Source organism: Acomys minous, assembly GCF_964271855.1.
Source record: "Acomys minous genome assembly, chromosome: 16".
NCBI classification, from domain to species: domain Eukaryota; kingdom Metazoa; phylum Chordata; class Mammalia; order Rodentia; family Muridae; genus Acomys; species Acomys minous.
This window is the reverse complement of record NC_140498.1, coordinates 29,388,170-29,401,170: the sequence shown is the minus strand read 5'-3', so window position 1 is coordinate 29,401,170 and position 13,001 is coordinate 29,388,170. Positions and strand designations below refer to the sequence as shown.

The following is a 13,001-nucleotide window of genomic DNA, read 5'->3' as shown; positions in this document are numbered from 1 at the left end:
ACAGCCTAGGATGTCTTGAGTTCAGTTTGGAATCCAGACTAACTTTAAACTCATCCTCATCCTGCCTTAAGCTTTTGGGTCTTGGGATTAAACGTATGCCAGGCAACACCTTTTACTTTGACTGTCATACATGTTTACATACACATGTGTGTACCTATGTGAGTGTATGCATATTCTTACCATGTCCTTCTCTGTACCTTACCTTCTAAGATAATGCAATGTCTATGCATGTACATGGTGACATGAAATTCAAAGAGAACATGCTATATAAAAGGTTATATTTCAAGTCCCATCAATACACACTCTCTCAGCTGTTCCTGTAGCCGCTGGAGCAGGTCCGCGGTTGACTTGGTTTCCTCCTCCAGCTGTTTGACCAGCCGGTCGTTCCGTTCCTCCTTCTGCTGCACCGCATCCAGCTCGTCCAGGGCAAGCTGCAACTCCTTCGCAAAGACGCTCTTCTCTGCCGTCATTTCCTCTTGAATAGAGCAGAGCTGCTGCTGAAGGCTCGCAGACAGCTCCTGCATTCAGACAAGTGACCACAGCATTACTAGGCATGGCGCCAACAACCTTCACAGAGACAAGAACTGCAATACAGACAATCAAGTATGGAAACTAAATCAGGAGGAAGCTTAAAGGAAATGCAAAAATATAAATACCATACTCAATTTCTCCTGATTCCATGTTATAATTTAACACTGTAGAAAGTGTAATTTCTACCTTCTTTATAACTGCTTTGTAATTGGCTTTTTTATATACTTCAATATACTCTATTCAGATACGATAAAAAGGTATATTATGATCTCGATATTACACAAAATATTTATGTTGTAAGATACACACACTCAAAGTTTTATAATAAGACATGTTCGAGGAAAAAAATTATAGATTTTAAGTATTAGTTTTCACTAGTCCTTATCCCAGTCTCAGTTTTCCTTTTCAGAGATAACTTTTGGTTTAGAGAACATATTGCCCATATAGTTTCATACATATATACATTTTTGGGAGGCAATGCCATATATTCTGTATGTAGAAAGATTTTTAAATTCATAAAAATAGTTGAGATCTTTTTAGGTCAGTAAATATATGACTACTAACCTTTATTAAATGTTGCTCCAAAATATATATGAATGCATGGCCATTCCTACCAATTCAGCCTTCACTAGAGTGTCACAATGAAATGGCTTAGTTTCTGGATATCTTGTTATGGAAAGTCTGTACTCCGTTGATTGCTATGGGGAGATCCTCTTTCATGTTTATGAGTTATCTAAGCATCGTGTCCTGTTAGAATTGTCTACCTCTATTGTGTGACCATGACTTTTTGCTTGTATTTTTTAGTAGGCTTTTTCTATCACTGATATACAAGATGTTCTTCATGTAACCCGTATTTTCTTTTATAAAAATATTGTTTATTTTTATTTTATATGTATTGGTGTTTTGCTTGCATATATATCTGTGTAAGTGTGCCAGATCCCATGGAACTGGAGTTACAGACAGTTGTGAGCAGCCATGAGAGTGCTGGGAATTGAACCCAGGCCCTCTGAAAGAATAGCCAGTGTGTGCTCTTAACCACTGAGCCATGTCTCCAGCCTCAGTGACCTGTATTTTCAAATTTGTATTTTTTTTTGCCTATTGTTAGACACTCTTCTTAAGATAATTATAAATATCTATGTCATCTACTTAATACAAACGTTTACCAATATCTGTGGCTAAACACTCAAAGGATATACGTAAAGGTTTTTTGCCATTAAGAAAAATGATAGAAATAAATTGTTTTGTTTTGTTTTTTAAACAAAAATAAACGTAGTTAGCTACCTTCTCCTGCTGCAGAAGTGACTGGCTTTGTGACTCTTTTTGTTGCAGCTTTTCATTTTCTTGCTTTTCCAGAAGCAGCTTCTCTGTTACCACCTGTAGCTCAGCACTGAGACGTGCAGCCCTTTCGCTGTCCTTGCTGACAAGGTCATCTGTAAGAGGAAAGCACCAAACAGCCACCACTAAACACTAACGCTAAGGAGCTTGGTCCCTGGAGTAGCTCGTCCCTCCGCGTTAGCATACTGTACAGATCAAGCATTTCCCAAGGCTGGAGATGACTACAGCCATTATTACATATGCCACACAGAGAAGCTAGCTCTGAGTTAGCGCCAACTGTAAACGGCCACCTAGAGTAGAAGTCATCAACTAATACAACTCTTTGTTTTTAATCAAAGAATACAATGTGTTGAAATAAACAGAAAACAAACATCATATAACTTCTTAAATATGCACATGGGGTTTTTTTTTGGTTATTCACACGATTACGCAAAATGTTGTTTTCACACAGCCATGCATTTTAGAGATAGTATCTTTGCCTTTACCGTGAAGGGATATAAACAGCACAGTACCTCTTTCTGTCTGCAGCAGCTGACATTTCACAGTCAGCTCTTCTATTTGTTTAGAAAATGTAACGTTTTCCTCAAGAGATTGCTTAAGATGTGAAATCTCATGATCCTTCTCTTTCAAATCTTCTTCTAACTGGGCAATATCAAGTTTGTATTTTTCCACTTGATCAGCTGCACAGCTGCATTAAAAAAAAAAAATTGAAGAGAATTCCTTTTAAGGTAGTGGAAAAACATGTTCAACAAAGTTGATATTGAGGGCTTCCCATATGCCAGGCAAGTGCTCTACCAACAAAGTTATATCTCCAACCAGTAAAGTTCATTTTAATAATTTTTTATTGCAATTATTTATTTATTCCACGTGTATGAGTGTTTTGCCTGCCTGCATGTCTGTGCACCACATATATGTAGTGCTCACAGAGGCCAGAGATGGCATCAGATAGATTCCCTTGGGAACTGGAGTTACAGATGGTTGTGAGCCACCATGTGGGTGCTGGTAATTGAAATGGGTTTTCTGGAAGAGCAGGCAGTGCTATTAACTGCTGAGCCATCTCTCTAGCCTGAAAGTTAATTTTAAAGTTACTATTTATATTACCTAATTTCTTCAATGTATTCTAAAAGTTTTTCTGTTTCAGATTTTTCATCGATCTTTTCTTTCTCTATGGAAACACTGAAAAGAAAAGAAAAAGAAAAAGAAGTAAATACTTAACTACCATACTTAGTACTTACTAGATATTAAATACTATTATATCAGGTAAGGTAACTGTAGAGGTCAAGTTCTTACATATAATTCCTTTCTTTTTTAAACAAATAATCTTATCATTATTAGAAATTAATTCAATGTACATATTAATGAGATGAGTTTGCTTATTTAATATTAACATAAATAAATACTGACCGAATGTTTGGTAATGCAGGAAGTAGAGCATCTTTAATATTTTTACATCTGAACAATATTTTGATTTTATGATCATCGATTTCAGAAAAAATTTTATATAACACAATGGCCTAAGTGTATTTAGGACTGTTTCAGAAACTAGAAATTTTGATGTAATCCCAAACCAAAATTAATTGAACATTTACATGAACTTCAAATCAACAACTCAAATAATAATTTTTAAAATCAAGTATTCTAGCACAGTATAATACAAAGATATATTAGTTTTACACTTGTACTATGACATCTGATGATCTTACCTATCATTTCATGTGATTTTTTTTTTGGGGGGGGGTTAGCAACTTAGATCAACACAGTAGATTACATTTTATTTACAAGAAAAGCTTTCCAGACACACTCTATTGAAAGAGCTATGCCGAGAACTGCAATATAAGTTAGAACCAGTCTTCTTTGGCAGCTTTCCTAGTTTCCTCACCAACCCTAAGGACACTCTGTGTGCCAAGAGGCTTTTGTTCCAGGCTGTATGGTGCCCAACTGCTTATGTGATTTAGACTCCTCAAGAGGATCTAGTTTAAGGGATGAAGTAGATTTAAATAATTTCATAATAAAAGACACGTAAGGTCTATAAACTCACATAACAGCATTGAACATTAACAAGAAGTTAAAGTAATAAATTATTGCCAAGTTGTATGGTGCAGGCTTGTTAATCCTAGCAGGAGGTTCTGGACTCTGAAGACTTTTGGGGCTACTTGGGACCCAGGACCCTGTTTCAAACAGGATCAATAAAAACAAACGAGAAATTAGCACACCGTATCATTAGGAAGGCTGAAATAGACCAGCAATATCAAACACCCTGAGCACAGAACAACTCCAAGGACCACACTTTGCTGCACGGCTATACAGAAGCACAGCTGTGTGCACGTGGTACGTATGTGGGAGTTTGTGTGTAAGTGGTGTGAGACTTGTTTATGTATGCAGGTACACACGACCATGTGTGTGCTGATGGAGGCCGGAAGTCAACATCAAACGGCCTCTTCTGCTGCACTTGACCTTCTTTTCAGAGACAGGGTCTCTCCGTGTAGAGCTCATTGTCTGGCTAAATAAGCTGGCAGCCAGCATCTGCCTATATCAGCTCATCTTGACGGTACAGACACATGCCCGTGGGCACTAAGGATCAAAACTCAGGTCATCTCGTTTGTACAGGAGGCACTGTACAACCCCAGCCCTTATCTCTGAGCCTAAAAAACTGTTTCATACGTAATATTCTGGTCTGAGAACCCCCACTTTCATATGCTTGCTAAAGATATATAAAGATGCATGTTCACAAAGACATACAGCATGCTCATAGCTGTCTTATTCAGTTGTCAAAAACAACAACAAATATCACAAAAAATGATCAAGAACAGTAAGAAATTGAGAAATAGTCATTAGTGAAATTAAACTAACCAATTAAAATAAAAATTATAATACACATGACAGTATATATGAATTATGGTGACTCAGTCTTGTACTCTGAATAGTGATAAACTTTCCCTAAACATAAATTTATAAGAGGCAGAAAACAGTGTAGGGATGGGGAACGTTATAAGATTACAGAGGCACCCTTCTGAGGGGGAGGAAATGCTCTCAATTTGGTTAATGCTTTCACAACTGTGTATGGCTGTGAGTCATCAATCTGAAAACTTGTGCAGCATTTTTTTTTTTTTTTTTGTGAGACAGGGTTTCTCTGTGTAGCCTTGGCTGTCCTGGACTCACTTTGTAGACCAGGCCTGCCTCTGCCTCCCGAGTGCTGGGATTAAAGGCGTGCGCCACCACGCCCGGCAGCGCAGTAATTTTTTACAGAGCTCTAATTGGACATTAATCCTATCTTCCAATACCAGTGTTTCAGTTTGAGTTAGACAACTAACTCAATATGATGATGCGAAGAATGATTTTTAAGGTCTTTCCTGCTCATCAAAACTGACGATGCATAAGAGTAGTAAAAGGTAACATTCATAATACTTGAGAACGATTAGCTTTAACTGCCATCTAAGAGGTTACGGAAGGCAATGAAGAAAGTATTGAGGAAATAGTAAATACAGCCTTCAGAGAAAGGTAAAGAAGTAACTGGTTCATAACCTACTGCAGTTTTAACTTAATAAAAGGAAATAATACAAATCAGAGCAGAAATGAATAAAATGAAGTCAAGATTGACTTTGACCTCTTACGTTCCTGCCTCCACCTCAGAAAGCAGCATTACTATATTTGGCTCTTTTAGTTGCTCCCTTGTGATATTTTTGTTTGCTTTAGAGTTTCCAAGGACCCCACCCACAGGGCCTACGTCCTCTGCTCTGCCCAACCTCCTCAAGTTTCCACAGCTTCCCAATAGCACGACCAACTAGGAACAGGTTGAAAACATGAGCTTGTATGGGTCATGTGCCACTCAAACCACAACAGAGGTGATCATTTCCTATAAGGAAAATTACATAATAATGATATAAAAATTTAAAGAGGATGAGTAACTTCATGTTTATAGATATAAAAATCAATATCGTTACAATGTTCATGCTTCTCAAGTAACCTACAAATTCAATGCAAGCTCTAACAAGACAGCAAAGACATTTTTCACAAAGAAAGAAAGAAATCTACAATTTGTATGAAGATACAAAATGAAATACCATATAACCAAAAGACACCTTGAGGAAACAAAGCAACTCAGGAGGTATCATACTACATGATTTTATATACTACAAAGCTCCTGTAATGAAGATACCATGTTAGAACAAAAACAAGACTACTGGGTATATTAACAGCATAGAGCCAAGAAGGCAATAAGCACATCTACAGCACCCGCACTGGAGACCAGAGAACCCTCACGGATGGTGCTGGGAGCACTGTGGATCCGCGTGACGGAACAATGAGAGTAGGCCCCTACCACCATCAGCTTCCAGAGTCAACTCAGATTGGACAACGTACTTAGCACTCAAGTCAACTCTACTACCAGCACACACCCAAGGCTAATGTTTCAGGACACCGGAAAGGGAACGGGCAACTGGTGTGCGTGGGTGCGTGAAAACCCCCAAAGCAAGAAAAGTAAAAGCAAAACCAGATAAATGTAACTCTATCAAACTAAAATCATTCTAAAAGCAACGATCTGTATGAGACCACCTACAGAATTGGAGAAAATATCTGCAAAGTATATCTTTAATAAAGTTCCAATACTGTGGTGGCTTGAATAGTAATGGCCTCACAGGTCATATGTTTGAATACTTGGCCGACAGGCAGTAGTCTTTTTAGCAATGGTCTTGATGGAGGAAGTGTGTCACTATAGAGGTGGGCTTTGAGGTCTTATAAGCTCAAGTGAGGCCTAGTGTGGCAGTCTTCTGCTGCTGCTTGTGGATCTAGACGTAGAACTCTCAGCTCCTTTACACACACACACACACACACACACACACACACACACACACACACCCCACAACCAACAAGAGACTCTTGCAAAGGACCTAGGTTGGATTTCTAGGATCTACATGATGGATCCCAATCATATGTAACTATAATTCTAGGGGAGCCAATGTCCTTTTTTGACCCTCATTGGCACCAGGCATACATATGGTACAAATATAGGTAAAATACTTACACACAAATAAGTCTTTTTGTTTGTTTGTTTTTTCAAGACAGGGCCTATCTGTGTAGCCTTGGCTGTCCTGGACTGGCTTTGTAGATCAGGTTGGCCTTGAACTCACCGAGATCCACCCGCCTCTGCCTCGGCCCTAACTTCAGTCTTTTTAAAAAAGATTTATTTGTGCCGGGTGTGGTAGCACACACTTTAATCCCAGCATTTGGGAGGCAGAGGCAGGCAGATCTCTGTGAGTTTGGGGCCAGCCTGGTCTACAAAGCGAGTCTAGGACAGCCAGAGCTGTTACACAGAGAAACCCAGTCTGGAAAAATCAACAACAACAACAACAACAACAACAACAACAACAACAAAAAGACTGAAGTTAACAAGTACTGGTAAGGATGTGCAGGAAAAGGAACCCTTGAGCACTGGTGGTAGGCAAGTAATTTGACATATTTATGGAAAAAGAATGTAAGTTTTTCATAAAAGAAAATGAAGCTGAAAATAAATCACCATTAAGATCAACAATCCCATTTGTGGGTATAGATCCAAAGGAAATGAACTCCTACACAGAAGGAATGGCTACTCTCCCATGCTAGCCATGCAACAGAAGCCATGGACATCTATTCAAGAGATGAATGAATACGGAAAACATCTCAAAGATATACAATGAAATAGTATTTAAGCATGTAAAAAGTGAAATTTATGACATGGAAATTTATGACAACATAGAGTTCATTGTGTCTAGTGAAATAAGGGAGACACAGAAAGACAAATATCATACCATCTCACAAAATCTTGGAAGTAGTAAATTGATTATCATTGAACACTGGCTACTGAAGCTGGGACAAACAGGGGGAAGCCAGGATGGAACGGTCGGCCGAGGGCAACTGTAGGCCAGTGAGTTCTAATGTAGAAATTGGTGTGCTACAGAGAGATGAGTTCAGACGGAGCTTTGTAGAACTCTAAAGCTTAGGCTGTCTCACTATAAGGAAATGAAGAGATTCGCCTGTTTCCTCATTAGGCAATGTGTATGCACAATGAAACATCAAATAGAACAGTTAAGTAAAGAAAACAGATTAAGAAAAGGTCACATCTCCCAGTCGTTTCCACTTACAGTTTTCCCTCCAGCTGCTCTATTTTCCCCTGAGACTCTGCGAGGTCCCTCTGCGTGGCCTGCAGCTTCAGCTCCATGCCTTCGTGCTTCGCCATCACACTCTGAACAGCAGACAGAGCGGAAGTTAGGAAATGAGAAATCCTTCGGCCCCAGGGCCAGCGGACAGTGCCCACGCCAAACGAGCACTCACCCTCATCCTTGTTTCTCTCTTGTTTCTAAGCTTCATCAATTCCAGGCTTAGCGTTCTCATATTCTTTTGGTGGCCGTCTTCAGAAAACTACAATAAACATATAAAAATTCAGATGTTTTCTGCCAAATCATACATATTATTAGTTAAGGCTGGTGAGGCATAAGATGCTTATAATCTCAGCATTTGAGGCAGAGGCAAGATGAACAAGGCCACGATCAGGGCCAGACCTTGTCTCCAACAAAACAAAAAGCAGGAAAAGAACTACTTAAATACCACCTCACGTGTGGGTCATAGAACTATTAACTGTGTCCAGTGTAGTCTGGCAGAGAGAACAGCTTCAGCCACAACAAGTACCTACTCTATGCCAGCACTTTTCTCCTTTCTTCCTGGATTTTCTCGTTTATTTTGAAGCAGTCTAAGTGGTCACTTACTGTTATATGTTAGAAAGGCCACTGCAAGGTCTAAGTAAACCCCAAAAAGAGCTGGGGAAATATGTTTTCTAAACTAGTCTCAGCTACCTGGGACCCCTGAGGTATGCAGGATGTGGGGCCCAGTCTGGGCCTTTTAGGTCAGAATCTCCCTTGGGCTCTAGTACACTTTTGACTCCCTAAAGAGGATGTACTCTGTCTGCACATAAAAGCCTATCACAGACCCTGAATAGATGATGATGTCAACTCAACAGTGACTTGTCGTCTCTTCCCTCTATTTCTGCAACTGGTTAATGGAATCATGTGTTCTTTAGGATCTATTAGTACATTATTTACTTATACACACAATTTATATATTAAGCTCTTTCAGTTCCTTATTTATTTCCTACTGCATTCCTCAAAAACCCTTAGAAGAATGTTTTTTGTTTGTTTTGTTTTATTTTTTAAGATTTATTTACTTAGTGCGAATGGGTGTTTTGCCTGTATGTATACCTATGAGGGTGTTGGATCCCCTAGAACTGGAGCTTCAGACAGTTGTGAGCTGCCATGTGGGTGCTGGCGAGCTGAACCCAGATTCTCTGGAACAGCAGCCAGTGCTCCTAACCACTGAGCCATCTCTCTAGCCACCCTCTCCCCTCCCCCCCATCTTTTCTTTTGGAGACATGATTTTGCCATGTAGCATAGGCTGGCCTCACACCTGTAATCCTCCTGCCCCAGCTTGAGTGTAGTATTACATGTATGTGACACTACTTTCCCCTCTCAGTTTCAGTTTAAGATTTCTTTAAAAGTTATTTCAAAATGTAAATTCTATAATATTCTTGGATGGTTTGCGAAGGGGTGAGAAAATATCGGACATCAAAATAGAAAGCTGTATGCCAAGCCTTTTAGTAATGATTTTTTTTATTCTTTATTTTTTATTTTCTGCTTTGTTGAGACAGGGTTTCTCTGTGTAGCCTTGGCTGTCCTGGACTTGCTTGGTAAACCAGGCTGGCCTTGAACTCACAGTGATCCGCCTGCCTTTGCCTCCCTAGTGCTGGGATTAAAGGCACGCCACCATGCCCAGCTAATAATAATTTTTTAAAAGGCAAAAATAATCCTACAGAAATTGGCTAATATTTAAAGCAATCATTTCAATAGTCACAGCAAGACTAATGGTTTGCCACTGCCAACTTCATTCTACTTGGAACCGTTCCTGCCTGACCAGTGAAAGCAAAAGCTCCTCCACCTATGCTGAAGGTGAGTAAACAGTCTCAACTGCACTTGTAGGTTTCACAAGCTTAAACCACCGAAGAACTTGAATGTGAAGGTAGTTTTTGGTTGGTTTGTTTGTTGTTTTGAGACAGGGTTTCTCTTGTATTCCTGGCTGCCTTGGACTCACTTTATAGACCAGGCTGGCCTTGACCTCAAGAGATCTGCCTGCTTCTGCCTTCTGAGTGCTGGGATTAAAGGTGTGCGCTACTACACCCAGCTGTGAAGGTGCTTATTAACATATAAGCATATAACATATAACAATTTTGATGTTGTCTTGAGGGTCAACTGGTACCTTAGATTTTAGTAGCTCATTGGCTCTGGTTAGCTCCAGAAGCCGTTTTTCTAGGGAAGCATGACTTGCAGAGAGACATGTTTTCTCTCTGACTGATGCGTTTAGCTTTGCTTCTATCTTCTCCAACTCAGATTCCATATCCCGGATCCGTTTGTCCTGAGCACCTCGCTCTTGCAAAAGAACACGAATCTGGAAGAAAATAAGAGGATAGACAAATGATTGACCAGACCTACATTTTGATAAGGTGCTCAGATAGTCTTATTTTACTTGCTACTTGAATAATCATATTTACTTTATGACACTTCTTAAAGATATACAATTTAAATAAAGAGTGGTTAGGTTTTGAGAGGCGAAAGCAGGTAGATCTCTAATTTTCAGGCCAAGCTGGTCTACCAGGCTTGGAGCTACATACTGAGACCCTGTCTCAAACATGTACATAGACATAGACACATAGACACAGAATCACCACCAACAAAACACAGTGATTTTTAACTTCCACAAACTTACAAGTGTAAGTTATATTTAGTCGCTTAAAACTGTAAGAATTCTTGCTTTCTCTAGTCCTAACTACACAAATTTAAATTCTAGCTTGAAGTTCTCAGTGTTTCTTATTTCAAGAAAACAGTCCTCAGTAGAATGTAATAGGCAGCAGTGAGCCATCGGTTTTGTTGTTTCCACTGGGTAAACGGTACAGCAAAAGAAGCTAATATTTGTCAACAATAGACAAACACAATGACACAACATATTGAACATGTTTGGGGATGGCATGAGAGCTGACTCTGTGGGCAAAGGGCTTGCTACTAAACACGAGGACCAGAGAGCCCCAGGACCCACATAAATGCCAGTAAGGTGCTGTAGCCTGCTTTTAATCCCAGCACTTCAGGTAGACCAGAAGCTCCTCTGGAGCAAGCTAGCTGGGCAGACTAGTTGCAATGCTGAGTTCTGGTTCTCTGAAGCTCTAGTTCAATACTTGAAGGTGGGAGAGCAATTTAAAACACACTGGCTTCCTATTTATGTGCATGTGAACATGCATATATAGAAATATGTACGTAGCCGGGCGTGGTAGTGCACGCCTTTAATCCTAGCACTCAGGAGGCAGAAGCAGAGGCAGGTGGGTCTCTGTGAGTTCGAGGCCAGCGTGGCCTACAAACTTAAGTGTAGGAGAGCCAAGGCTACACAGAGAAACCCTGTCTCAAAAAAACAAAACCAAACAAATAAACAAAAATTTAAAAAGTATGTATATATACCACACATTCATGCCTCCCCGCCACCCCCAAAAAAAGTCTGGGTAAAGCTTGCCAACCTAAAATCTGATGCAAATCATTAGTCCTAATCTTGGCAGTGCCACTCATCAGCAATGTCACTAAGCAAATCACTACACGAGTCAGTATCAACCAGAGCACCCTCCATAGCGACAGTCAATCTTAAAATAAGTGAGAGATCAGTGACTAAACGAAGGGACCACCTCCAAAGGCTCTGATATGAATGACATGTTTACCTCACTCTAAAACTGCTTATTTGCTATAGAGTCTTAGCCTGCAAAGCTATGCAGTTCTCTTTCCATTATGCAGTGTTTATTTTCCAGTAAGTTGAAAGGATGGCTTACCTCTTTTTCTAATCTCTTCATATCTTTATCATTCTTCTGGGGCTCCTTCTGTTTAAAAGTCAAAGAATAACTATGAACTTACATGCCACAAACATCACAGCCCAGTCTGGTATATAACTATTTATTTTTTGTCCTGTTCCAAATTTAAAAGGAATTCATGTGTATGAGTATTTGCCTACATGTATGTCTGTGGACCGTGTGCATTTCTGTGACCTGGAATTCTCTGGAACTGGAGTTCTAAGCTGCTATGAGAGGCTAAGTGGGTCCTGTGAAAGAGCAACCACTGAGCCATTTCTCTAGCCTCTAATTTTTAGTCTTTTGAGACATCTCACTTGGTAGTACACACTGGCCTTGAAGTCACAATCCAACTTTCAAGTGCTGGGTTTGAAATCCCACACTAATAAACCCATTTTCATGTCTATTTTAAACACTGTAGAGTGTCACGAAATATTTAAGAAGTCCCCTCGCCACTCTTTTCAGGTGCTGGGACCTGAAGCCAGGTCTTCTCAAGAGCAGTGAGTGCTCTTGTCCAGCTAATCTCTAGTCCTAGCTTACTTATAAATGTGATTACACACGGCCATTTTAATCAAATATAGGATCTTGCAGGTATGTAGTCAGTGACATAACGAATGCAGCAACTGTCTTACAAATGTTTCTCACCTTTGACACCAATGTCTTTGTTTTTTTAGCTGAAGCAAGCAAGGTAGAATCCTTGTCAACGTTAAGATTTTGCTGAGATTCTGCAAAACAATACGACCATTGATGTTAAATGTTTAACCAAATACAATAAAACTTCCAAACATCTCACTGCAGACAGTAATTGAAGCATAGTCAGCTTCCCTTTGGATTGCACATTTCAAATTTGTTATAGACCCAAATCCTTCCTTACATTTTTTATTTTCAAAAGAATTAATTTGTCTGTGTCTGTTTGGGGGTTTGTGTGCTTGGAGTGCTGGTACCCAAACTCAGGTCCTCTGCAGGCGCAGTATGTGCCCTTAAGTGCTGGGTTAGCTCTCCATTCCCCTTCTTGAGAGTCCCCATATCCTGACAGAAAGGTAAGCAATTATCAAAAGAGAAACTACCTCTGAACATCTTGCTTAATTACTCTCGTTATCTAGAGTGTAACTAGAAATATCATTCTGTACTTGATTCCTTCATAAATATATCAAATAAAGGTATTAAAATATACTTCTGCCTGGCGTGGTCTACAAAGGGAGTCCAGGACAGCCAGGGCTACACAGAGATACCCTGT

At 39.7% G+C, this 13,001-nt stretch overlaps 1 protein-coding gene across 2 annotated transcripts in view; it reads right to left on the bottom strand.

Moving 5' to 3' along the window:
- HMMR (hyaluronan mediated motility receptor) overlaps positions 1-13,001 on the bottom strand; it is a 29,243-nt gene that overhangs the window by 12,111 nt on the left and 4,131 nt on the right. For both annotated transcript variants that reach the window (XM_084763845.1, XM_084763844.1), the window contains exons 3-11: positions 12,410-12,489; positions 11,750-11,797; positions 10,144-10,332; positions 8,173-8,259; positions 7,983-8,083; positions 2,968-3,042; positions 2,379-2,554; positions 1,813-1,961; positions 304-518 (exon numbers count right to left, since the gene is read on the bottom strand). In XM_084763845.1, the coding sequence (XP_084619971.1) occupies positions 304-518; positions 1,813-1,961; positions 2,379-2,554; positions 2,968-3,042; positions 7,983-8,083; positions 8,173-8,259; positions 10,144-10,332; positions 11,750-11,770 (1,013 nt within the window). In that variant the 5' untranslated portion in view covers positions 11,771-11,797; positions 12,410-12,489. The remainder of the gene's footprint in view (positions 1-303; positions 519-1,812; positions 1,962-2,378; positions 2,555-2,967; positions 3,043-7,982; positions 8,084-8,172; positions 8,260-10,143; positions 10,333-11,749; positions 11,798-12,409; positions 12,490-13,001) is intronic.